General features: G+C 35.9%; 2 protein-coding genes across 2 annotated transcripts; one reads left to right on the forward strand and one right to left on the reverse strand.

Moving 5' to 3' along the window:
* Positions 1-1,611: 1,611 nt before the first annotated feature.
* LOC125238702 lies at positions 1,612-11,405 on the forward strand. Its single transcript, XM_048146104.1, has 6 exons — positions 1,612-1,818; positions 3,060-3,137; positions 6,167-6,771; positions 7,370-7,514; positions 8,808-9,280; positions 9,753-11,405. The coding sequence occupies exons 1-5, from the start codon at positions 1,719-1,721 to the stop codon at positions 8,870-8,872; spliced, it is 993 nt and encodes a 330-aa protein (XP_048002061.1). The 5' UTR covers positions 1,612-1,718; the 3' UTR covers positions 8,873-9,280; positions 9,753-11,405.
* Positions 11,406-12,505: 1,100 nt separating this feature from the next.
* Positions 12,506-17,666, reverse strand: LOC125238755 (all trans-polyprenyl-diphosphate synthase PDSS2-like). The gene is made up of 2 exons (XM_048146182.1): positions 17,375-17,666; positions 12,506-13,946 (listed from the first exon to the last, which is right to left on the reverse strand). Exons 1-2 carry the CDS (start codon positions 17,612-17,614, stop codon positions 12,981-12,983), a joined length of 1,206 nt encoding a protein of 401 aa, XP_048002139.1. The 5' UTR covers positions 17,615-17,666; the 3' UTR covers positions 12,506-12,980.
* Between the last annotated feature and the right edge of the window lie 2,369 nt (positions 17,667-20,035).

The raw sequence follows: 20,035 nt of genomic DNA on the forward strand, positions 1-20,035 counted from the left end.
AATTAAAGTTTGAAGCATCTCAAGAACTATACACGCGTGTAGTCAATGAGACGACTGTTACCACTACAGTTGAGTCTGATAGAGTTTCCACAGTGTTATCTTGTAAAATCACGGATTGTGAAGACTATGTGTGGATACAAGAAGTTACAGACCCCAAAATAGATTCGTTTGCTTGTTATTCTACAAATTTTGAAACTTTAAACTGCACATGGAGTACACATTCAGGCGACAACACTTATAACCTGACGGTTACTTCTGGTTATATCTCAATACCAATATGTCACGGACGGATTGATTATATGAGACACAAATATTGGTGTATTAAGGACTTAAAACATATCGAGAAAAGTTCACTACATTACAGATTAAAGGCTGATTTGTGTCTACAACTATGCAATGCCTTTAAGTGCGTCAACCATTCTGGAATATTGGATCTTCGAGTGATAACTAAGCTATCTCGTCCGCAAATCATAAGTATTATCCATAGAAATAATAGTGTCATTTTAACCTGGAGTGTACCCTTTGGTGATCTGCCAATCATTCCATTAGAAGTAACCTACTTCATTGAGTACAGATTTACATATATGCAGCCAGCAGTGATAATTTCTAACACAACAAAAATTTGGCAATTCAGCGATATTTCTAACGAATTGGATTTCGAATGTCCTGGGCAAGTTTACAAAGTGAAAGTTACATGTAGATTAGTTGCTGCCTCTGATGAATTCATGTCAGATCCTGCGTACGAATCTTTCCAAACGGAAGCTGATGTTAGTAAGTCGCTTGACCGGATGTGTGACGTCAGACTGGCGGTAAAGACGCCACCAGTGCTTGTCTTTGATGTGCAGCTGTTGAGGCAGAATGTTTACGAAGAATTGAAATTGTGTAAATTGCGAGTGAAGCGGTTGAAAGAAAAGGCGCTGATTGGTGTTTGACTATAAAAAATTAACAAAGTTATTACTTAAAGTCCAAATACACACTATAGTTACGACGAATATATAATAGTACTTGTGTATGTACTAATATAAGATTCATTGTCAATGCCATATCCTATTTTCAATTTACTGTTAAGTCACCGTACTGTAAAATATCGCACATTTATCGATATCGATAAATATTAGGGACTGGGTTGGTCGAGCCCTAGCTATTTTTTTTCTTTGTGTTGGTAGCAGTGACATGACGTCACGACCGTCGAAAAAACGCTTGCATGAGTTGGTTCGAGGGTTGTTCGAGAGTGCCGACTCTTAAAACGTAGTGATTCAATGCTCTTTGGCCCTATCAGGGTGCCATATATTATGTTTTATAAATTAAGTCACTATAGATGATTCTGATCATCTATACATTTATAATATACGACCGCTCATCAAGGTCATCCAGACATCCACGTGTTGTCCCGTAAGTGACAGAAAAACTTTTCACATGAGAGTTTTAAGATCGCGGTACGGTGCGATCGATCATCTGTTAGCTAGAAAACTAAACTAAGTCTATGGTACTGTGTCCGTTTGTAAAAAAAGTACAGACTGTCAGTGTCACGTCACTGTCTCTGTCAATTCTGTCATTGCCATGATTATTGATTCGTATTTGTTTTGGCGGGGTTATGTTGTGTAATTTACTAATTTATCATTTTAAAATATCATTATTATTGTAACAAATTAACTCAGCCATGTGATATCATTCTCCTAAAATCTTCAATATTGGTGCAATAAAATTTCGCGAACGCAATGGAGTGTTTTGGACAATCTCAGAAAGTTCACGTAAAAGAAGAAACTGAGAATGATTCAGAAAACCTTCCCACGTCTGAAGAAGCGAGCGCACTTCTGGGTGAGTTACTATAGACGGTCAACCAAATCTTGGTACTAAAAAAGTCGGTAAATTTAAAAAAAAAATAGGGCTCATCGGCCAATTCATACTAATATTATAAAATGGGAAAGTGTGTGTTTGTTTGTCCGTCTTTCACGGCAAAACGGAGGATGGATTGTCGTGATTTTCTAAAGGGAGATAACTGAAGGGATGGAGAGTGACATAGGCTACTTTTTGTCTCTTTCTAACATCTTACTTTTCTAAAATGGCGGGTGGAAGTTTGTATAGAGCATTGCGCTATTTTCGAATTTAACGTGAGCGAAGCCAAGGGCAAAGGCTAGTTCTTTATAAAACGCGTGCCTTCCTAAACATTGGCTTTGGCGGAAGCATCAAACATTCATATCACTTAAAAAATTAATGACAATGTAGGGGCAGAGCTTTAATTCCTTTTCTTTTCTTTTCATATAGAACATTTGAGTTTTAAATTAAATAAATAAATATTGGGGACACCTTACACAGATCAACCTGATCTTAGTTTCTGTTTGGTCCAATGGTTGACTGGTAGAGAATGCCTTAAGACATTAAGTTCGCTATTTGTACTTTATGTTGTGCAATAAAGGTTAAAGGACCTCCGTGATGCGACAGACAGGGCGATAAATGTCGCTACCTTTTGGGCCCGCACAGTCTGAGACCATCGACACGAGAAGAAGAAGAAGAAGGTTAAATAAATAATCAACCCCTCCTCTTTGCTCCTCTCTCTTTGTTTTGCGCCTCTTTTTATTTGGTTGACCGTATCTGTTAGTTAAACTCAAGCACCATGTAAAAAACAATGGCGGTAAACTTTGAAACAGTGTTGGAAAAAAAGGAATTTGTTTCGCGATTTCTCCTTATATTACATGTGTGAAGCGAAAGTGGTTTGTCAGGATCGTTGTAAATGGAAATCCGTGATCTCTGCCTACCCCTCTGAGAAACAGGAGTGATTTTATGTATGTATGTATGTATGTATTACTTCTGAGCATTGATAGAGGTTAATCTTGGTTTCCAAAGAACCATCAGGAATTGAACCCAGGTTTCCAGCTATCGGGGTTGATGTGCCCACTTATCGCTAAACCACCTTCACCGCCATGGTTGGCTGTCGCTGGCCAGTATGTCAGGTGCTCATCACACAAACAAATGCCCTTACCAGGATTCGAACTTAGGTACTCAGGTTCAGCAGGCAGGGTTACTACGTTCTATGCCAGACGGGTTTATTTTTTTTACAGAATCAGCATGTGCAATCAACCACTTGAATGTTTACCTCGGAGATCACACATATGCCAGGACAGAGCCTTCAACAGCAGGTTTGTTGAATATTTTCATACAAAATACATATTTATTTATTTAATTATGGCATACACAAAAACAGACAGTTATATGAATGTCAGAGAATACAATTGAAATTACAATTAAACTAAATGTCAATATTCAGTGCGCTCAGCCAAGCAATTGTGTCGCTTAACTTCAAACCTGGGTAAATCCATTCTGCTTTAAGGTTGAATATATAAAAAATATAATATGATCAGAAAGATAATAAACCTTACAGCAGAATGGATTTACCCAGTTTTGAAGTTAAGCGACACAATTACGTTGACTGGATAGGATTCGGAATGAGTATATAAGAGGAAGCCTGAAAGTAGCGCCAGTGACAGAGAAATTGAGAGGAAGTAGATTAGCATGGTATGGGCATGTAATGCGGAGGGATGAAAGCAATGTTATAAAACGAGTGGTAAATATGAAAGTGGATGGATACAATGGTAGTGGAAGGCCTAAGAAAAGATGGATGGAATGTGTGAACAACGATATGAGAGTGAAAGGTATTAGTATGGAAATGATGGCTGATAGAGAGAAATGGAGGAGGATGATCTGCTGCGCCGACCCCAAATAATGGGAAAAGGGCAAGGGAATGATGATGATGAGACTGAGAATGAGTCACGGTCGCTGCAGTTACTGTCTACAAAATACATATCGATACCTTTGGGTTCAATTGGCGTAAAGGACAAAATGCAGGTTTTCAGGAGAAGCAAAAAACAACTTTTTTTTTAGAAAAATGTTTATATCTTTTTTGTTTTTTGACCTATATTTGTGACGTATATAGAAAAATATGTAGATTTTTAGTATCCTTAACCTAGTGTAGCAACCGTAGTGATAAACTAAACGGTTTAGAAGTTAGATGGTTGTAAAGGACACGTCAAAATGCTATGAACGTCCTTTACACCCACGATTTTTTTGAACAATTAGAGTTGATAGGGTCGTAAATGACGGTCTTAGATGATTTTTATACAAATTCGGGGCGTAAATGTAACCGGAATGGTACAAATGGCAACTGTTTTTAGCTTACTTTACAATTAAGAAACTTGAAAATTGTATCAAAACGTAGTTAATATGGCATAGAATAGCCACAATAGTGTTACAGTATTTATCTAAATATTTAGCAAAGACAAAGAACAAGACTATTTTATATCCCGTTTTGCAATAAAGAAACATTTGTTTAAAAACTATCTAATATTTTAAAGTTATTATTTTAGTACTCGCCGTTGTGTCAATAAGTTACGCATTCAGTATTTAATTCTAGCAAGGAAACGCTTTCGTAGTTTAAGTAAATATAAAAACACTAATGGTAATCACGTAAACTTTAATCAGCAACTGTGAACAGTAGACTATATTAATACGACAGTAATTTTAAGTCTAAAGTAGAAAGAAGTTCTAAAAATAACTAAGAGTTAAGTAACTATTTATAAACGCAAGGTAGGACGCGTATACAAACTGTGACAACTAATAAATAATAGTAACTGTAGTCAAGACTATCTACTATGTTGATTCATATTTTTGATAATTTTAAAACAGAAGATTGTTATTTAGTCTTAAACCTGTTAAATAAGAATAATCTTAATTATGAGTTCAATCCTAGAAATATTATAGTCAATGCTTTAAGTACCTGGGTACATAGCCAAGTCACCAAACGCTAACGCTCATTCGCTAGCGAACCGCACCTGTTATTGTCGCACTAAATGTTAGTATAGTCTACTGTTAAAGTTTACTGCCGGCGTAGCTGAATGGCAATCGTCGACGCCAGACGCCGACAAAAATGCAGTCTGGTGCAATACGCAAGAGCGATAAAGATATATAGCTACGAAATAGATATTATCGTGAGCATTAAATAAATGTCATATACAAAGAAAAAGTGACCAAGGCCTCCAAGTGGACTTGGAAATTTCGACCCTTGCTTTCGTGATCCGATGGCCGAGTGGTTTTACAGGCATCCGTCCGGTTAACGGAGTACGCTGGTTCGATTCCTGCTCGGAACACTTGGAGGCCTTGCTCACTTTTTCTTTGTATATGACATTTATTTAATGTTTATAGTATAATAATAGTGTTACTACTTAAAAATACAAATTAAAATATTTTCAAATGAGAATAATTTAATTTGTTCTAAGATTATCGTGATCGTTTCTGCATTTGGGTACGTACCCTGATTACCATAGTGTTTTTTTTTTTAATTACCTACATCTCGCCGCAGTATAATAATACTATGAAAGCGTTTCCCTGCTAGAATTAAAGGCTGAATGCGTAACCTACTGACTATTCAGACAGCGGCGAATACTAAAAAAATAACTTTGAATTTGTTGCCAAAGTATTAGATAGTTTTTAAGCAAATATTGTTTCTTTATTACAAAACTGGATATAAAATAGTCTTGTTCTTTTTTGTTGCTAAGATAGCTTAGATAAATAATACACTGCATAAAACTAATGTATCTATTCTATGCCATATTAAGTATGTTTTGATACATTTTTCCAGTTTTTAATTGTAAACTTAGCACAACATTTGTACCATTTCGGTTACAATTACGCCCCGACTTTGTATAAAAATCATCTAAGACCGTAATTTACGACCCTATCAAATCATGGGTGTAAAGGACGTTAACAGCATTTTGACGTGTCCTTTACAACCATCTATCTTCTAAATCGTTTAGTTTATCACTACGGTTGCTACACTAGGTCAAAGATACTCGTAATCTGCATATTTTTCTTATACACGTCACAAATATAGGTCAAAAAAACAAAAAAGTGGGTTTATCTTTCTCTTGGAAGCGTTTTTCCTTTTTTAGGTACGGAACCCTAAAAATGGCTGGGTATGCAATGAATAAGTAAAAGCGTGTAGAGAATGTCAAAAGAGTAATGTCTTTTAATCTGAAACTTGACACATTATTAATAACCCTTTTTTTTGTATATTTACGCGTAATATACTTTTAATGTGACTGAACTGCTGACACATTATTAATAACCCTTTTTTACTTGCCCAAAATATTTGATCTATTATCTCTGTTCACAGTGAACTCCCAAAACACAGAGCTACAGTATTTGGGCTGTTTAGAAGCTGTCCATATAAAGGAAGAAGACTTAACTGATAAAGAGTTTGCCCATAATATAAATGAAATGAATAAAAACACTACACACGAAGAAAATGAGATAAATAAGCTTGCATCAGACAGTGTTTTAAGTGTAGTAAATAAAGCAGTTTCATCCGGCTTAAATGAAGTGAAAGATGAGAATGAGTTAGAAACAGTTTCCCCACAGAAGTTGAGTTTAAAAACAGAATTGGGTGTGGAAGCGTCTGGTTTATACAATCAAACTGAAGAAGAGATGTTAGGGACAGTTCGTCCACAAAAAAGTACAGAGTCGGACAAAAACGAGACAATGACCGGACAGTACAATGAAATGACAGACATGTCAAACTTATTTGCAAGTGGAGCGAGCGAGGCAGTTAAAAACAAAGAAATTAAAAATGAGGCTCCGATGGTATTTCTACCTTCACATACTGTCTTATGTTTGGGGACTGATATCAAAGATGAGATACTGTCTTTGGAGTCAAGTTTAGACACTAAGCACAAAGTAAGCGGAAAAACCATACAGACTTTGTATGAAGTTAAAAATGAGGTAATAATAGTAATTAACTTAGTAATTTTTACGTTTAATAACTCCCGACGCAAAAACGACGGGGTGTTATAAGTTCGAAGTGTCTGTCTGTCTGTGTGTGTGTCTGTCTGTGGCATCCTAGCTCCCGAACGGATGAACCGATTTCCATTTTTTTTTATTTATTGGAAAGCTGAATTAGTGGGGAGTGTTCTTAGCCATATTTTATGAAAATTGGTATACTGTGGCGCGGGCGGAGGTTTTTTCAAAATTTTAATTTTGTGGTTATATATGTAAGAAGTTATGATATTATTTTAATTGATACCTAAGTCTGAAACATCTCCTCCACGGGACAGGCATCTGCCTAGTGTGGTCGTTTAATTGTATCCATGATTGAATTTTCTTGGAAATACATACATACATACATACAATCACGCCTGTATCCCATAAAGGGGTAGGCAGAACACATGAAACTACTAAAGCTTCAGTGCCACTCTTGGCAAATAAGGGGTTGTAAGAAAACGAAACTGTGACATTGCAGTGACAGGTTGCCAGCCTCTCGCCTACGCCACAATTTAACCCAAAATTAATTTAAATTAATTTTTCTTGGTTTTTTTTATAGGTTATGGCTACGGAACCCTTGGATAGCAGAGGAGTGAGTGAAGCAGCTATGACCGAAGGCTTATACAATGACCATACGGTGAAGGATGAGATTGTGGTTGGCCCTGAGAACCCACATAGGCCTGATGCAGTAATGGCTATTCGCAGTAAGTAGTTTATTTATTTATTTATTCTCGTTAAGTGAATTGTATGTAATTTTTTATGAGATTAAATGATCTTAAACCTATTTATTTAATCTTTATTGAACAAAGAAACACAATGTACAATAAGCGAACTTAATAAGCTTTAGTTCGCCTTCTCATAGAAGTTTAACCCTGAAATGCATGACCTTGACAAAGATTTATTCAAATTTGAATTTTGACATGCTGTCAATGGAGTCAAGAATGCATGATGCATATATACATCACTATGCATTTAAAGGTTAAAAGATATGTAAGGGCCTGTTCAAGTATTATGTAAGCAGATTTATTACAATTTCCCTATCCCCCTTGTCAGCAAAAGTAAGTACATCACTCATATTGGTTATTTCATGTGTTAAAATTGTGAAATACTATTAATAGCGCCATCTATCCGAGAATCAACCAAAGGTGTGGCGCCATCTGAATCAGAATAATTGTGACTTTATCGTTCCGAGATACGTTTTTTTCTTCGACTTTATTCGTCTTTTACTGGACTAAGCCTAGAGCCGCCAGACCTTCCACATTTTTCAAGGATGAAACTTTGAGATTACACAGTAGAGTTAAAATGTTAAAAACCGGCCAAGAGCGTGTCGGGCCACGCTCAGTGTAGGGTTCCGTAGTTTTCCGTATTTTTCTCAAAAACTACTAAACCTATCAAGTTCAAAACAATTTTCCTAGAAAGTCTTTATAAAGTTCTACTTTTTTTTTTTTTTTTTTACTACGTCGGTGGCAAACAAGCGTACGGCCCGCCTGATGGAAAGCGGTCACCGTAACCTATGGACGCCTGCAACTCAAAGAGTGTGATTGTGATTTTTTTCATATTTTTTAAACATATGGTTAAAAAGTTAGAGGGGGACGCAATTTTTTTTCCTTTAAGAGCGATTATTTCCGAAAATATTAATATTATCAAAAAACGATCTTAGTAAACCCTTATTCATTTTTAAATACCTATCCAACAGTATATCACACGTTGGGGTTAGAATGAAAAAATATATCAGCCCCCACTTTACATGTAGGGGGGGGGGTACCCTAATAAAACATTTTTTTCAATTTTTTTATTTTTGCACTTTGTTGCCGTGATTGATATACATATTGGTACCAAATTTCAGCTTTCTAGTGCTTACGGTTACTGAGATTATCCGCGGACGGACGGACGGTCGGACGGACAGACAGACATGGCGAAACTATAAGGGTTCCTAGTTGACTACGGAATCCTAAAAATGATGATAATTATCTTATTATAATAGTTATTATATTTAGGTTGGGCGCTAATGAGTGATTCTTCATCATCTGGGAGCTTAAAACATACAAAAAGTGTTTCGTGAAGCTCGAGCATCTCCGCTTAACGATCACCGACAACCGGCAAACCAAAGTCTCTAATACCGGCAAGACTCAAAAGGTGAGAAACCTTACTACTGAGAGAAATGGTAGAAAAAATCACAGAACCAACGACCACAGAAGAACCAAAAACTCTTATAACAAAAAGACTCAGAGTAAAGACAAAGAAAACAAAGGAAGAATCAAAAGAGAGTCTATATTATGCAGCAGCACGATTCGAGACTTTAAAGAAAACCCTACGCTTGAAAGAAAAGAGACAGGCAAAAGAGAATCTATATGCAGTCTGTGTGGGGAGGTCTTTGTTCTGAAAGCAGATTTGATGAAACATGTCATGAGACACATACGAGTACATATTTCTAAGGAAGAGGAAGAAAGAAACATCGTTTCGGAATGTGGTAAGACTTTTTTTTAAGTTTTCCTAGCCAAAATAACGAAAACGGAATGTTACATTATAATCGGTCTGTCAATCTGTGCCTATGTTATATCTATTCTATCCTCCTGTGTCCTGGAAGCAATGTTTTTGTTTTTGAAATTAGAACCCGTTGTATCGCCATCGACAGGACGCTCATTTACACACCTTGCAACCTAAATGGTCGCGTACCGTGCGGTTTCAGAGGAATTTCTCCCGCGGACGCTCCGGCTGTGGAATGAGCTCCCTGCCGAGATATTTTCGATGAATACAGTACGGGGATCTTCAGAAAAGGAGTGTACAAGTTGCTAATGGGTCAGCAACGCGCATTAGACAACCATTTTGATAGATTTTGGAATATATACAAACAAAAAAAAATATTTTACGTTTGAAAAAAAAATAGACAACTAAATAAAATATGCCCGTATATCATTCAAATAGTCTTTTTATATTCACAGATAAATTGAAGTCTTCAATGCGCGATTGCTGGGTGAAACTCGAGCGCTGTGCCACGAAACATGGCGAGCTCGAAACCACGAACGAATCGATTAAACATACAACAACAATTCAAGATTATTCGCCACAGAAACATGTGCCACGACACACTGTATCACGAGAGAAACATGTACTAAAACAAAATGTATCACGAAAGAAATATATACCAAAACAAAATGTATCACCAAAGAAACATGTACCACGACAAGATGTATCAAAGAAACATGTACCACAACAAAATGTATCACCAAAGAAACATGTATCACAACAAAATGTATTACCAAAGAAATATGTACCACAACAAAATGTATCATCAAAGAAACATGTACCACAACAAAATGTACCACTAGAGAAACATCTACCACAACAGGAAATGCTCTCTGACTCCGTCCAGCTATCGGAAACAAACATATTCACCTGTGAAATATGTAGTGAATCATTTCTAAACGAAAATGGCCTAAATAGTCATAGTAAGGTACATATACGAAAACTTCACATGACAAACCAATCAAAAATAAATGTAAGTAACAGTAAATCGCAATATGTATGCAAATATTGCAACAAAGTCTTAAAATCTAAACGTTCTATATACAGACACGAATTAATACACAAGGGATTGAAACCATACTCTTGTAATATATGTAAAAAATCGTTCTCTAGAGCTGACTACATACAGCTTCATATACGAACGGTACACCATAATGATGAGAAATCCTGCGATATATGCCAAAAAAAGTTCAAGCATTCACATGCTTTAAGAAAACATAAATACTTAATTCACACAGACAGAAAATATTATTCGTGCGAAATTTGCGGAAAGCAGTTATTAGGTTTCAACATTTTAAAGAAACATAAACTAATTCATACAGGGGAGCGTAAACACCAATGTGAAGTATGTAAAAAGAAATTCACGCTACAGGCCTCGTTAACCAGGCACCGTGTAGTTCACACAGGTGACAAACCTTACGCCTGTAAAATCTGTAAAAAAAATTTTTCACTCTTACATGCTGTAAAAATTCATGAAAGAACTCACACGGGACAAAAGCCATATTCGTGTGAAATATGTAAAAAGAGATTTACTCGGATGTCATGTGTATACTTACATAGACGCATACACGAGGGTATAAAGCGTTATACTTGTGATATTTGCTCAAAAGCATTCATGCATTCAAGTACTTTGAATAAACATAAACTTATCCACATTGGTGTTAGAGCACATCTCTGTGAAATATGTGACAAGCGATTCTTACTATCGGATCACTTGAAATCACATCTATATACTCATACGGGGAAAAAATCGTTCTCGTGCGAAATATGTAAAAAAGCGTTTATTTCTTCTGCTTATTTAAACGTACACAAGCGGATGCATGGTGACAGGCCTTATGGTTGTAAAGTGTGTGGAAAGGGTTTTACACGGCAGCAAAATTTAAGAACTCATCTACTTTTACATACAAAAGAGGAACCAATAAAGTAATCTTTTCAAATATTCTTTTGTCTTTGGTCTTAAACTTTTTGACGGCAGTGTGTGAGTTGATCGAATATATAACAATTCATTAGAAAATATGGTCCTATATCTAAATATGTACTTTCGGATAATAAAAGAAATAACTGATTCATCATGGCCAAGTGAGATGTCCTTTTTTATATTTTCTACGCGAGAAATATTTTTTGTTTTGCTATTTTGGGACTGGTTTCATAAAAAAAGCGATAGAGATTGAGATATTCAAAAATGTGTCAGACAAACAGACAGACGGGCAGAGTCGCGCCATAAGGGTTCTCTTTGTAACTTGTTGGTACAAAAATTAAATTTAATAGTTTGTTAATATGAGTATATGTATAATTAATATTTGTAACGCTTTGTCATGTTAGCTGTAAGTTACAGATGTAAACTTGTAATAAATAAATAAATTAAAACTTTATGTTCACATCGAAAATATTTGCATGTGAAATATTCACCCTGTATTAACTGAACAGCCGTATACCTTCTTTACCAGGAAATAAAATAAAACCGGTTTTAAATAAGTTCTTTATTATTAACAAGTACGAATTATAATATAATGTAAGTAAATAACTTAATAAATTGAGCACACAAAATTAAAACATAGGTATTTAAAAAAAATAAAAAAAAAATTATTTAAGAAATATATTATTTCTCTAAATCAGATTTAATAGTGTTTCGTTATTAAGGAAAAGGACATTCTATTATAAAAAACTTACAGCTTTGCAAAAAAGAGTAGAAACTGAAAAGTGGCAACATAGTAGTGGTAGTGTCGTCCCGTTTTCTCACGCATATTGATTTGAAAGGGACGACACTATAATAATAGGCTACTTTCCTCCTAGTCAAATCAGCTTTTTTTAAGAATTGTCAAAGCGATTTTGCACGACTTGCTGGAATTTATATGAAATCGAATTGAGTGACGTCACGGATAACTCAGTTACTTTATATCAAAGACATATACATATAACAGATAAAGTCTAAGAAAAAAACGTACCTCAGTACCATACAGAAAAAGGTACGGTGGCCTAGATGGCATTACACCTTTGGGGTACGCTCAGCTAGACGGCGTAATATCTGACATTTTAACACATTATCAAGCTAAGAATATGGGCCAAATTGTCAAAACTCAGGTTCAAAAGTTTTACGCCTGTGTCGAGAGATGGCAGTCTATGCACTGTGATTACACTTTTTACTTCAACAGTAACTCTCTATAATACTCGATCCTCTTTGTTTATATATTTCTACTTGACTTAATAAATAGAAATTGGATTTAAAAATTACTTCTGTCCATGTTTTTCTTATAATTATCTGATGCTTTATTTTAACTATGTACAGTCAAGTCCCCTATTACTTTGAAGTCAATAAGTCCCTGTTTTTATACACTTTAATTTTGGCAAGATCCGTCTTCAATATCCATACTAATATTATAAATGGGAAAGTGTGTGTGTCTGTTTGTTTGTCCGTCTTTCACGGCAAAATGGAGCGACGAATTGACGTGATTTTTTAAGTGGAGATAGTTGAAGGGATGGAGAGTGACATAGGCTACTTTTTGTCTCTTTCTAACGCGAGCGAAGCCGCGGGAAAAAGCTAGTATCTAATATTTCATAAGCAAATTAAGTAATAAATAAAGTCTTTCAAGTCTAAGAGATACATTCGTGAAACCAAAAGGCATAACTTTGAATTCATAACGTCCTTAAAAAGTATTTATCAATTTCTTAATCATCTCAACTGATTCGTTCTGTCCAATAGTTTCAATATAAGCTGTAGCTTTTTTCGCATGGTCTTCATACAATTTCTGAGTTTTATTAATAGCGTCAGTCTTCAAAATATTAAATTTAAGATCTTCATAATCCACGTCTTTCAAATCACCTTTCGCTTGATCTATTATCTGGTATAAGCCTGGATTTTCTTCTAAAGCAAACAAAACAGGGGCACTAGCTAAACAGAACTGATCTTTACTATTCGATGTTAGTGTCTGGTTTTCGGCAGCAGCTTGCCAAGCTAAACCAACGTGGCATCCAAAATGATACGCATAGCTTATAGTTTCTCTACTCTGCTGTCCTAAGACCATTGCAGACTGGCATCCTCTTCCAAGTAAGGAGGCGCCATTGTAAACAGACCTGATGGTCCATTCTTTCCTAGGTCTCCCCAGAACATCATTAACTGATATAGAAGTTGTATCAAACGTGATATCTAAATCATCAACAACAGCTTTAGGTTTCCCTGGTATCGGTTGATTCTGCTCATCGCGTTCACCGAAAAATTCTCCTTCAGATAAATCTCTTAACGCTGAAGAAATTATGTAAGAAACTTCAGAATTCCTTAGCTTAGCGAGCATGTCATTAGCTGTAACTAAGATGTAATCTCCAAGGAGTAATGCTATTTTGTTGCCAAATATAGCTGATTCTGTGTTCTTTGAGCGTTTTGCAAAAGGTACATTGACTATGCCTTTATGGATAAGATGACCGGTTCTCATCATTTCTGTGAGTTCCGCTAGAAGTCGTTGCTTCTCCTCTATTTGCTTGGACTGTATGGAGTGTGTGGAGGGTTTGACAGACTTGGAGAGGAGGAGGATGATCAGCCCCCAGGGTTGGAGGTTCTTGGAGTCTCCGTAGAGGACGTTCTTGGCTGTTTGCATCACGAGGTGGTTGCTGCCAAGCTGGAATGGGAAAATTAGAAAGTTAGAGAGTTATTTAAAATGTCTGCTTTACAGGTTACATATTTAAGTCGAAGCGGGTCGGTTAAGGCAGTCATTTGTTACTTAAATATTTTAATATAATTAGACGGGTAATTTGTACTTAAGTGAAACATTAAAAAGTTACAGTTATTTTAAATATGGCGCGTCATAGTTTTATGTTTGTAGTGTATCTATAGACGATGTCAAAAGAAACTTGGCACTAAGAGAATGCGGCAAAATTTGAAAAATGTAGGGCTTACCGGCCAATAGTCTTTACGCGTGCCTGTCTAAATCGACGAGACATAACACTTAAAAATTGATTGAAAATGTGGATTGGTGGTGATTTAATTCTTAGAACAATTTCGCCAAGATTTCTTTGACCGTCTATACGTTAGCAGTATTTATTGTCATACTCAAATATACAGAGTGGGGCCTGTAACAAAGGCGAAGAATTGAACTGTAGGCTATTCTCCTTATACTGATCAACATTTGTTCAGTGACTTTTAAAAATTATGAAGTCTTTAAATTTTTAATTTTTCATACAAAATAAATATTAGCTTCAATGTACGCCATTATTGTTGTCAAAGAAAAAACTTTCAAGGGTGATAAAAATCAAAATACAAGTTATTTTTAAAAGTCGCCGAACAAATGTTGATCAGTATAAGGAGAATAGCCTAGAGTTCAATTCTTCGCCTTTGTTACAGGCCCCACTCTGTATACGTGAATACAATAAATATGTCTATTAATAGCCCGTAAAAAACGAAACTACTTATTAATAAGCGTGTAAACAGTTCCTATGCGGAAACCGCTTTCTCGACCGCCTACTTGCTGCTGTCATATCGTGAAAGTAGTCTTAATCAGTTGGACGATATTATCGTACGCCTTTACTTAACTTCACGTATACAAGGTGCTCACGAGGAACACGCGTTTTTGAGGCCAAAAGAAAGAAAAAATGTTATATGTATTTGAAAAAATTTCGCCAAAAAAAATTTTTGTTTTTAAACCCTGACGCAAAAACGACGGTGTGTTATATATAAGTTTGACGTGTCTGTCTGTCTGTTTGCCTGTATGTCTGTCTGTCTGTTTGTCTATCTGTCTGTGTGTGTGTCTGTCTGTGGCGTTGTAGCTCCCGAACGGATGAACCGATTTAGATTTAGTTTTTTTTACTCTTTTGGACGTATTTTCACATAAAAAATAAATTTTATCCATAAAATTGGCAATTAAAATGAGTTTCTTAATTTCTTTTTCTAAAAACCAAATTTTTTTGAAGTTTTTCTTATCACATTTTGACATCTATCAATGACGACTGTGAGACTATGCTCCACAAATGCACATCAGCGCCGTTAAGAAGACCTTTTGTAGTGAGTAACAATACGGAAATGTTTTTTTTTTTAATTGGCAATAAGTACCTCTGAAACTAGACGAAATCTAGAAAAGTTTATATGACATTTTAGTCTTAAAATGTGACCAAGAATACGCTGTTAAAGTTATTTAGGTTCCTCGCGAGCACCTTGTATTTTTATGTTTTGCGTTAAAGAATTAAATTTTTATTTTTATTTATTTCATTAAACTTTATTGCAAAATATAACAAATACAGTGCAAAAGGCGGACTTAATGCCTGAAGATATTTACTATCTTAATTGTTTACTTTAAGCTTAAATTTAACATTTCGTCCACCTACATAGTCTACTCTAACAAATCATCATCATCCTCCTTGCGTTAGCCCGGCATCGGTATCTGCCATGGCTCATGGGAGCCTGGGGTCCGCTTAGAGAACTAATCCCAGTAATATTCTTTTCAACAATTTTTTTGGCTATACTTATGACTTGTTTTCATTTTTTTATTTTATTTAATCAATACTTAAGTTATTGAAGCGTAATCCTTTGATTTTTTCTCGAGAAATCTTTGTTTTGAAGACTCTTACGTAATCAAGAATAACAATATTTTTCTAAGTAAATAGAAAATAGAACATATTTTTTCTTTGAAGTTATCTAACTTGTTAAGTAATTATTAAATTAGCATACAAAGAGGTAAAATGTACTTGCAAATTGTGAATTACCATTTTACCATTGTGTAATCAGTATTAGAATATAATAAATAGATCTCGATAAGGGCTTTAACGATTTCGATGAAGTTGTCTATGTATAGGAGTTTTTGAAGGCTTGAAATCTAGCTGATTCTTGTCTGTGATATAACATTAGTGGTTAGTGAGTGTGCTAGTTTCTATCAATCCCTAGTTTGTGCTGATTTGACGAAATATAAATAAAAAACCGGCCAAGAGCGTGTCGGGCCACGCTCAGTGTAGGGTTCCGTAGTTTTCTGTATTTTTCTCAAAAACTATTGAACCTATCAAGTTCAAAACAATTTTCCTAGAAAGTCTTTATAAAGTTCTACTTTTGTAATTTTTTTCATATTTTTTAAACATACAGTACCGGTCAAAAATTTAAGTTCACTCCTTGTTTTCAGTACAATTGACTGCTTTAGAGAGATAGTTTTTTGTAGTTCAGACGTCAAAATTTGTTTCGTAAACAATTTATATTTTTTTAACATCTGTTTCCCTCAAATCTTATAGGCTAAATAATTATTTGGCCTATATTATCTGGCTAAAACTGTGTTTCGTGTAAAGATGTGTCTCAATTAGTGGCAAAGGCAAGGCCATAAATATAACTAGCATTTTGCCGTCATGTTTATTAGATTTTAGTGAAAGAAAGGTACGTGAATTGTGTCTAACTAATAAAACAAATCTCCACAAAACAATAAATATAAGTTGAAAACATATTTCGACTACCAAACCGAAGATAATTATCGTACAAAAGTACTCATTTGTACCGAAATCAAAGGGTGAACTCAAACTTTTGACCGGTACTGTATGGTTCAAAAGTTAGAGGGGGGGACACACTTTTTTTTTCCTTTAGGAGCGATTATTTCCGAAAATGTTAATATTATCAAAAAACGATTTTAGTAAACCCTTATTAATTTTTAAATACCTATCCAACAATATATCACACGTTGGGGTTGGAATAAAAAAAATATCAGTCCCCACTTTACATGTAGGGGGGGTACCCTAATAAAACATTTTTTTCCATTTTTTATTTTTGCACTTTGTCGGCGTGATTGATATACATATTTGTACCAAATTTCAGCTTTCTAGTGCTAACGGTTACTGAGATTATCCGCGGACGGACGGACGGACAGACAGACATGGCGAAACTATAAGGGTTCCTAGTTGACTACGGAACCCTAAAAAGTACGACAATGAAGGTTTATTTACACTTATTTGTAATCTGTCTAAACAATCTATATCGATGTTCGCAAATAACGTTTGAATACCGTCAAATGGACAAAAACTAGAGCTGGAGGGACACTAACACAAATGACGTAATTAGAAGCTGAAAAATATAAAAACTCACCAATTTCCTCAGATACAGCGCCATATTGGCGAACTCGTCACTCAACAGGCACCTCAGATTCATAAACGACGTCGGATACCCCACAACTTTCTCCGCATCTCTTATAATATTGCTCCAATTTGTAAAAGGCGGGCGTAAAAGTATCAAAATCTCGTCCTTGGTCAACGACGCCATAGTCGATTCATATCTTTTTTGAAAAAAGAACGGCGGCCGGCGGAAAGCGCGGAAAACGCGCGCCATTTTCGAATTTTTACTTTTTAATTCGAGACGACGATTTCGCGCCGCGGCAGACAGGTAAGTGATGTGCGTGAGACGCTGGGTTGCCAGCATCTTGAAATCGATGACCTGAAAAGTTACTGTGTGGAACATAATAATTTGTGACAAGGTTGGTTATATAAACAATAGGTGTTTGTATTGTTTTAGCAATTAGGGTTTTGTCAACTTGGTTGGTGTAAATTGTGTAAAATTACCTAATTATATTTATGTTGTGTGCAGTAGCTAGTACATTTGTATTAAGTATTTGTAAGTAGTTATTATTTATTACTGTGGTCTATGTACCAATTATATTTTGCGACATAAACTAAGTTGAAGTCACAAATACCTCAGAAAATTGCTGTTAGTATAGGACAATTTAAGTGTTCTAGTTATGTTTCACAGCTTCATTCTTTGCGATTTATTAGTGTTTACATATTGTACTAGTATTGCTAAATAATAATCGTAACTTCTTTTTTGGTCACTTACTTTAAAATATTTGTACCCCAGGGTAGTTGTAGGTACTACCTATTTTTAAATATCGATGTCGAGAAATATGTAAGTAAGTATGTAGTACCTATACACGTCTTTTACTTTTTAATTTTAGAATAGAAAACAAGTCTAAATACATTTGAAAAGTCCTATAATATCAGTAAATCATCATTCCACTGGCAACACAGCTGCGCTTGACCGTGTAAAGTAGGCCGTTAGTGGACAGACCGATGCACTGTAGAGAAAACAATTTTAAACATACACCTACCACTTACCAAAAAAATTCAAAACGCGACTCTAATTCAATACTGTTAAGATTTAACATATATTTAATCGAACGCATAAAATTTGTACAACTGTCCAGTTTGAAAGATCTTCCATTTTTAAAAAGAATCGTTTGAGTTACAGGTCATCTTGTAGTGGTGATTCAAACGGATTCCTTTTTCGAAAGTTACTTTTTTTTAAAGATGCGATACCATTTCACTACAGACCAGTTTTATGGGTAGGTCAATAATCGAGTTTGGGGATATTATACGTAGATTAGACATTTTATAGCGGGGTCGTTGCGCTAGTTTCCGTCCACTTATTCTTGTTTTTGTCAAAACACGGAATTAAAAAAAATACTTGGAATATCTATGCTACTAGTGAAACATATTATATTTTTATATGTATCCTATGTAGGTAATCTGGATCCGGTCACCTACGGCCACTTCCCCGAACGACCACCATGCAAATTCATATATGGGCCATTTCTTAGTTCGGCCGTTTCCTTGTCCGACCATTTCCCCGATAGACCACTGTTGGAATTCTTTCTACGTCCAGTTCTTCGAACGGCCACTGTGAAAATTCTTTGTTGGCCCCATTCCCCGAACGACCACCATGCAAATTCCTATATGGGCCATTTCTTGGTTCGGCCGTTTCCTTGTCCGACCATTTCCCCGATAGACCACTGTTGAAATTCTTTCTACGTCCAGTTCTCCGAATAGCCACTGTGAAAATTCTTTGTGGGGCCACCCATTTCCGGAACGACCATCGTTAAAATTACCAGTTTGTCTAATTCCTCGATCGGCCACTACAACATTTATTAGTTTGTCCTATTCCCCGATTGGCTACTTTTTAACCGCCGCCTCAAATCTCTCAAGGAAGGACGGTTCTCAATTCGTCTGTATGTTTTTTTTTATGTTTTTTTTTAAATGTTTGTTGTACGATATCTCCGTCGTTATTGGACCGATTTAAAAAAAATTTTGATTGAATGTATATGCATACAGATTGGTCCCATTTTTCTCAGGACCCAGTTCTCATGATGGGATCCTGGAGAAATCGAGGGAACTCCTCAAATCTGAAAGGCATACAATCGCGGAATAAGAAACAATGGCGAACTGTTTCTGCTGCAAAGAGGCAGTACTTGTCACGCAAAAGCGCATCAAGTGCTGTAACGGCGGTTGTACTTATATTTATCATCTTGAATGCGTGAAATGTAACGACTCTCCGGCAGCGCGAAACAAATGGACCTGCCCGGCGTGCGTCGCAGCGCGTCCTAAAGGCGGGGATAATACAAATACTCCCGTGGGGAAAAACCAAAAGTCATCCTCTGAAAACAAGACGGTCGCCGCGGAGCCTCAATCTGTAGCAAGCAACTCCAGCGAGGCCTCTGATTGCAGCAGCCAGGGGGGTGTCCCATCTTTTACACTTGAGGACGTCAAAGAGCTTTTTCAGTCAGAGTTAAACAAGATGAGAGCAGACTTCGCAGCCATGATTCAAATGGAACTCGCCCCACTTAGAGCGGAAGTTGAACAGGTCAAAGGTTCGATTGACTTTGTCGATGCTAAATGTGACAGCTTGAGCAAGAGGGTGGACGACTTGGAGAAAAAGCTGGCCGATCTAGGATCTTCCAAAACGGATTTAAAAGAAGTCAAG

This window comes from Leguminivora glycinivorella, chromosome 24 (assembly GCF_023078275.1).
Source record: "Leguminivora glycinivorella isolate SPB_JAAS2020 chromosome 24, LegGlyc_1.1, whole genome shotgun sequence".
Lineage (NCBI taxonomy): Eukaryota > Metazoa > Arthropoda > Insecta > Lepidoptera > Tortricidae > Leguminivora > Leguminivora glycinivorella.

Coding starts and splice junctions, on each gene's coding strand:
- LOC125238702 (XM_048146104.1), top strand. CDS start 1,719: ATGGAGTGTTTTGGACAATCTCAGAAAGTTCACGTAAAAGAAGAAACT. Junction 1,819..3,059: donor AGAAGCGAGCGCACTTCTGG/GTGAGTTACTAT, acceptor TTTTTTTTACAG/AATCAGCATGTGCAATCAAC. Junction 7,515..8,807: donor TGCAGTAATGGCTATTCGCA/GTAAGTAGTTTA, acceptor TATTATATTTAG/GTTGGGCGCTAATGAGTGAT.
- LOC125238755 (XM_048146182.1), bottom strand. CDS start 17,614: ATGGCGCGCGTTTTCCGCGCTTTCCGCCGGCCGCCGTTCTTTTTTCAA. Junction 13,947..17,374: donor CGCTGTATCTGAGGAAATTG/GTGAGTTTTTAT, acceptor TTCCCATTCCAG/CTTGGCAGCAACCACCTCGT.